General features: G+C 35.1%; 1 protein-coding gene across 1 annotated transcript; it reads right to left on the bottom strand.

Moving 5' to 3' along the window:
- Nucleotides 1-5,862: 5,862 nt before the first annotated feature.
- On the bottom strand, nucleotides 5,863-6,405 carry LOC113273297. Its single transcript, XM_026523040.1, has 2 exons — nucleotides 6,148-6,405; nucleotides 5,863-6,051 (listed from the first exon to the last, which is right to left on the bottom strand). Exons 1-2 carry the CDS (start codon nucleotides 6,403-6,405, stop codon nucleotides 5,863-5,865), a joined length of 447 nt encoding a protein of 148 aa, XP_026378825.1.
- Between the last annotated feature and the right edge of the window lie 1,051 nt (nucleotides 6,406-7,456).

Genomic DNA, 7,456 nt, shown 5'->3' on the forward strand with positions numbered 1-7,456 from the left:
CACACTCGAAATTACCAAAATCAGCAGAAACTGTTTTCACCCTCAAACACACTGATCCAGCTATCAGTATTTTATTGGTCCATTTGGTTTATCTGTCAACCATTATTTTAATATTGTAATCTCTCCTCGTCATTCGACTGACTCATGACATATGGATCGAGAAAGACCTTCAATGATTATTCAACAATGATTATTCTCACAAGTGCTCAGTGTACCAACATAATGGTTTGTGATCGATCCAGCAATCTCAATCATTCTTACTTCAACTAGCAAAACGATAATTCAACATTCAGGGTCTGCATAGCTTCATCTATCACAGTATTGAACTTCGTCAGTTCAGTTCATAAGACTCATAGTTTTAGGTCAAAGATTGACCACTCACACATGAGACATCAATTCACGTCACATAGGGGGATATCACTAGGGTTTTGGTCTGGCAGTCTACAACACGTGCAATGTGAGGTACATCCACGATGAGAGTTGTGGTAAGTTGTGATGACAGTTAAGTGGTGAATGGAGTAGTGTATTGTTGATTAACCCAGTCTTCTGTGTAAAGTGGAAATGGTTCTTACACGATCTCCCACTTCCCCATTCTTCCACTACATTCAACGGTCACAACTTACATGAGATTGATGTGCTGCTATAAATAGGTTTCTGAACCTATGATCTGATAACGAACAACAACTAAGACTCATCGCTGTCAAGTTATCAAACACTTTCAGAGGATTTATCTTGTCTACACAGAGAATCATCTTCATAGCAGTTCAACACATCACATCACCTACATACCAATCTCCATTGATCTCTACACAATCTCAGCTTCCCTCCCTATAGACCGACCATTTTCCTCCTCTTGTGACCGAATTGAACCTGGAACGACCATTGTTTTGGTTTAGGCCAGGGTCCTACAGATTAGTCTCTCGAACTCAAAATATTCCCGAGCAGTACATTTGTTTAAAGGTTCAGACGATTCACAACTCCAAGCACTTGCTTCAGCGAGCACTTGCCTCCTCCACCCCATTTTTACCTGAAAACCTGTGAGCCGTTTTTACCCACAAACACCCACGAATTTCTAGATGAACTTTATTAAATATTTTAGAAGAGAGTTAAACAATTCCATTTTGAGCGTACCTGCAATTCCAAAAACTAAAAATGGAGAGACTTAACATTTATGTTTGACTATATTAGAGGAGATATGTGAGAGTTCCCTAAAGTTAAAAGAATGGTTATCGACCATCATCCCAAAGTTCCCCGTAGGGAGAAAGAGAGTAATTTAACATTGAAAAGGAGAGGGTACCAAGTTTACCACCAATTTTTTCGTTCAGCAAACTGTATGGAAAAAACCTAATACAATATGAAATAGTGTAATATTGTATATAAAGTTTCTATTTTTTTTACACAGTCAATATGTATAGACCAAAGGTCGCATACCTGATTGTGCAGAATAGTTATTGGACGATCTCAAAAATCAATATCCAAGATCAATCTAGTATGTACCAGAATTATACAAGATCCGAAATTCCAACAAGTACGATAATTATAATCCATATTTCAATATAAGAATTAAAAAAATGATTCTTGTAGAATATCAATCAATTAAGGTTCGAATACTTCTATATTGATTATGTACTACTTATGATATTCCTATGATTCTTGTATAATGCAGAAATGTAAATAACACAAGACACCAGAATTTTGTTAACGAGGAAAACTGCAGATGCAGAAAAACCTTGAACTATATTAAACCACTACAGACACTAGCCTATTATCATACTTTGGACTAGAATGTAGTTGAGTCTGAATTCACCATCTAAGGAACTAAGCTTCAGTCGTGCTCCTGCACATATCTTGAATCTTACAAGATCTTACGCACTTGATTCCCTTAAATGATAGCGTCTTTTAAATCCTAAGATTTGCTTCAGCCCACTTATCTACCTCTAACAGAAAACCTATTGGTTTTCCTCTCGATATGTTTCAATCAAGGTTTGGAAATCAGTTTGTACTAGACAAGTCTAGCATACCTCATGGATCCAGAACACTTGCACTCTTACAAAGAGAAGCCTAGATCAGTACCACCTCATAAGAAAAATCCAGACAAATTGAGGAAGAATTTAAATATATATCTTGTGGAATCACAAAGTCTGATATAGGAATTTGTGATTTATATCAATCTTGTTCCTGATCTAAAGTTCGTGAATTTCAATAAACACTAGAGCAAGATCTGGGTAAAAGAATTATTAAGTAAAAGATAGTCTGCCCGAGCTTCACGAATCCGTAAGTGAAGTCTTCAATGTCATAACCTAATACAGTTTCGTAAAGAAACCTAGGTTATAGAGAACGACTCTAAATTTGCAGCTAGGACACCAGAGTGCTATGTATTAAGAAATCCAGCTACAAAAGTATCACTATTTATAGATTTTCAAGGTGTTTGAGGGTGAAAACGGTTTCTGCGGATTTCGGTAATTTCACGTGAGTGGGTGAGAAACGAGTCTAAACCCTAAAAAATATACTGCAAGGGAGTACTTTATATTCGACAGATCAATCTGTACAAATCCGGCCTAAACCAAGAAATGGCCATTCCAGACTTGGTTTGGTCACAAAGAGGAGGAGAAGGATTGGTTTTGGGGAGGGAAGCGAAGAGAGTGTTGAAACCAGAATAGTCGGTTCTGGAAGAGTAGTTGTTTGACTTGTATCAGAAAGTGAAAGCTAACAGATGGGAAATCTAACAAGTGATTTCTGAGTGTTGTATATTTCTGACCGAAAACTTGTTGTTCGGTGGAAATAGGTAAGACCTATTTATACAAGTCGAAGTGAAACGTACTCTGGTCTAGTAAGCAATGGAAAACGGATGAGTAAATGGGAGGAGGTGGTAACCGGTAACGCCTGGAATTGATGTTCCATAATGAAGGAAAGCGTTTCACCATTACTCCCCCTGTTTACTAACCGATTAACATGGCTATCGGTTCTAACTATCTCACCTTGACATGCGTTTTCGTATTCGACTCTAACCCGGGACAAAAATATATTGGACTCTAAGTTGTTTCCCAGTATTTGATCAGTTACAACCCCACACCAGGTACGAATAAGTGTGACATCCTCATCCCTTCCAAATCTAGTCATTCTTTTTTAACTTTAAACAAATTGAGAAAGTGACTTTATTGGTGGCTTGGCGTTTACCAATAATTTTAAATTATACTCACCGATATGAAGGCAGCAATTAAGTGAACACATGCATTTAGGAGTTGGATTCGAAACCATAGTCATCTATTTCACCTTGGTGGCACTGGAGTTAAATTAATAAAAGATGTTAATACGAGTTTTTCATTAACAAAATATAATAATTAAATAATTTTAAATTATACTCACCGCATGTTCATTGTCCCGTCCATTGGGTAGGTTCATAAAGTAACGCCTAAAATAACCCACATATCTTTTCACTTCTCTCTTAAGCATGCTAATCCTTTTGTGCAACTGTTATTGAGAGCGATGCTGAGCGAAGACGACAATAAGAGACAGCCACTGCAACTTAGTCTAGAGAAGAAAGGGGGCCAAACAACCATGATGGCCCTATATGATGAGTGGGGCCTAGAATCACCTTGGTTACCCCTTATCTTCCTTACCTGGGTGGCTGTATCACTCCCATTTCCTACACAATACCTAAAATCCAGTGAGGAAATCATTTCCTATTATTAGCCTTTATTTCTCCTCTCTGCTTGAAACCAATGGCGGATCCAGTTCTTGTTCAGAGAAATCAAAGATGGGAGAAGGAAGATGGCTGATTAGAGAAGATTTAAAGATTTTATCTTTGTATGATTCGAATGCCAGGTCTTAAGAAGGAGGAGATGTTGTTGTTGTGGTTTAGTCTATTTTGTGAAAGGGGATCTAAAGCTGACTATAATGAGTTGTTGATGTTGAATACTAGGGTTGTTGTTGAACTTGAAATCGAAGAACTGTGTTAACTTAGGTTCTATTCAATCTGCAGTGTTTTGAATTAGGGTTTTAACAAAGATATAATTTTCAGCAAAACGGAAATCTATATTAAGCTACTTTTAAAATAATAGCTATGTGTACCCACAATCATTCTAACTAGTTCATTTCAAGTTTATTAAGTAAACGCCACATGATTTTTGGTACATACTTTTTTTTTAAATGCTTGTTTACAGTTTTTAAATTCTTATAATAGAATTGAGTAACCCATAATGGATTTTCATATTTTAAATGTGTAATCAACTATGTTACTTTAAGTCTAAAGCTCAGTGCATTTTTTAAAGAAGAAATAAAACATTATTGTTTTTTGAGTTAATTTCTTATATTTGTGAAAATCATTATCTACACTATAACCTTAATTTATTCCGATCTTTAAGCTTGTATCAAATTTAAACTAGCTAAGAGAAACAATGTTAAGGCAGCAATTAAGTTTGTTTTTTGTATCAAATTGATATTACTCAAGCTTATTATCTTACTTTCGGCATTGTGATTCAAAAGGATATGTTCAACGGAAAAGAAAACTGAGACCGAATGATATTGGTCGACTTCACCACGCCTTAGATTTAATTCTCAAAGGTGTAGCTGACTTACGGATGTCCAAATCTATTGGTTTTAGTACTCTTCCTGTGAATTCTTCCAGGAAAGTCATTTCAATATGCTCGTCGAACGTTTGAACTGATTGTAGTATTAATACAAATTGATCAAGGAGATTTCAGAAAAATTCTTCTCACCCTATAGTGAAGTATGATGGTCATGATATGAGAAAGGTGCCAGGAGGTGGAAACAACAATGGAGATATGAAGGACAACCTAAATCTGATAATTGAAGGATACAAGGGTCTTATCAACAGGCTCTCAAAATCTACCATACAAACTTCATCTGGTAAGGATTCAAACTTAGTCTCCTATTTTTACGACAGTAAGTTGTATGATACTTTTAACATCATAAAGGTTTTCCTCCAAAAATTAAAAGAAAAAAGAGGATTAACCATGAATATTTTCATTTGATGAGCATAAAGCTCATACTTGTGTTAATTAATCACAAGGATTGAAATCCTGCTAATAAAAATCATGTCGAGTACGATAAATAATAAACCAGGTACCTCTGCTGGAAAAATTATCCTCTCTCTGGTTAGGATACTCTCTTATCGGTTGTTAGCTAGAATTTTGCCTACCGACATTGCTACACAAGTATTTCAAATCAAAAATATTAGTTTTTTCTGATTCGGTCATTTTCTCGGATTGAGCTACTTTTGTGCTTTGAACTTCTCTCCAATGAGATTATGAAATATTTTGAATCAAAAATTTTGTTAAAGAAACTTTCACAACAAAAGCTTTGTTGTATATCTTTAAGTTTTTATCTTGGGGACCATATTGGTTTCTTTAATTTTAGAATCCCTAAAGTTCTTCGCCGAGAAACTTTTAAATACCAATCATATTGAGTCACATACACGTACTCTAGGTTATTTTGTCAAGAATGTCTTCACCTTTTTGCTCCTGTGATTTTGCAAGAGGTTTTCTTGACCAGGGTATTGGTTGTGAGTCCAAAGGGAAAAAGAAAAGAACCCTAGTAGATGTTGATGACATCAAATATCAAAATCCTGAAGAGTATGATGATGTCTCATGCTACAATGCATATAATCATCAAGATATAGAGTTGACTCTCTTAAAAGTATATTGGAGTTTTTCCATACAGATTGCTAAACGAATTATTTTTTGCTCAATCAATACCATTTTATTACTCATTATGGAAAAATAAACCTCTAAAGAGTTTACAAAAATAAAATAAGGCCAACAAGCCCATTAAATGAAACAAAAAAAAAAAAGCCCAAAAAAAAAACATGAAACCCAGCAAACCAAAATTGCAACAACAAAATCAATAATAAATTTTCTCAGGTGATTCCAAAGCATGGATGAAAGCTGGTTTAATATTGAATATGATTATTTCCCCTCTCTCCAAGCCTGCACCTTTCTTTGCCATGGAATCAATAGACAAATTGACTTCCCTCATACTATGTACAAATTGGATATTACTTAGTAATTCCTTAATTCTTCTCCATCTTACCTGCACAAACCAAGGAAATATTCCAGAGGAATATGCACTCACTGCAGCTTTAGAGTCTGAATTAATGCATATATCAAGCTTATTATTATGTATTACCCATTCAGCTGCACCTGCAATAGCCATTATTTCAGCAATGTAATTTGTTGCAATCCCCAAACCTTTAGCTTCAGCATATATGAAACCTCCCTGATCATCTCTACATACAAAGCCATAACCTGCAACACCTGGATTACCTCTAGATGCTCCATCACAACATATGAGTGTTTGGTTTCTTGCAGGTAAGAAGAATCTCACTGTTATAATCTTTTTCACTTTTATTGGTTGATTTTTTAGATCAAAATATTTATAAACCATGTAGTCATAATTACAGTCCCACATGAAGCTCTTTATTCTCACTACACAGTCTTTTGTATACTGTTTTATTCTTCTCTTGAAATTTCCAATGTTTACTTTCTCCTCATCAAAAAATATTTTATTCCTTAAGAATCAGAGTTCCATCATTGTAATGAAAGCAACAAGTAACCAAATATCTTTTACATCTCCACTTTTATGTTTGGAAAAATTCATCATATTTCATATGATTCTGGATTATAGAACAAGAAAATACCTCCAAGCCATTTCCATACTAACTGACTAAAATTACAGAACCATAAAATATGCTCCAGGTTATCAGTGTCATCACCACATATATAACATTTTGAAGCTAAACTGAAACATTTTCTTTTCCTTTTCCATCAGTTGCACATATCCCCCTCACAATATCTTTCATACATTGCTAGTTGTTGTAGGATGAAGAGTTGGATTCCATACATATCTTGCCCATGTCACTTTCTGATAATGTTATCTTATACATTCAACAGTTGAACACACAGTGAACTCACCTGACATATTTCCAGTCCAAATTCTAGTATCCTTTGTTTTTGATATTATTGGTAATTCCTCCACTTAAAAATATTGTAACATTCTAGGAGGAATCAACCATTCACCATTAACAATCAATTCCGCTACCTTCATGCTTCTGTTTAGCAACATATATTCATCTTCCTCTTAAATCTCATTCAGGAGTTTTTATTTAATCCATGCATCATTCCATACTGAAATTTGCTCACCTGAACCTATGATCCATCTTGTATGCATCTTTACTTCATCTAGAACCCATAATCTCAAAAACCCATAATCCATCTTGAAATTTTCTCACCTGAATTATTGAGTGTGGTTGTTGTACCCCCGTTTTCTCAGTTGGTATCAGAGCAGGCAAACACTTCACGACCTCACAAGTATTTGTTTTTGTCAATCCGATCTGTGCATATAGTTGTGTAAAAGCGGGGGTCTAACACCCCGCCCAATATTTCGTTTAGAAATATGTATGGACAAACTCGAATAAACTTTTAAGAGAATCAACAAG

This window comes from Papaver somniferum, chromosome 4, assembly GCF_003573695.1.
Source record: "Papaver somniferum cultivar HN1 chromosome 4, ASM357369v1, whole genome shotgun sequence".
NCBI classification, from domain to species: Eukaryota; Viridiplantae; Streptophyta; class Magnoliopsida; order Ranunculales; family Papaveraceae; genus Papaver; species Papaver somniferum.

What these genes read in the sequence shown, in the direction of transcription:
- LOC113273297 (XM_026523040.1), bottom strand. Translation starts at nt 6,405, where the DNA reads ATGGTTTATAAATATTTTGATCTAAAAAATCAACCAATAAAAGTGAAA. An exon ending in TTGCAGGTGCAGCTGAATGG is followed by an intron (nt 6,052 to 6,147) that starts GTAATACATAAT and finishes TGGTTTGTGCAG; the next exon opens with GTAAGATGGAGAAGAATTAA.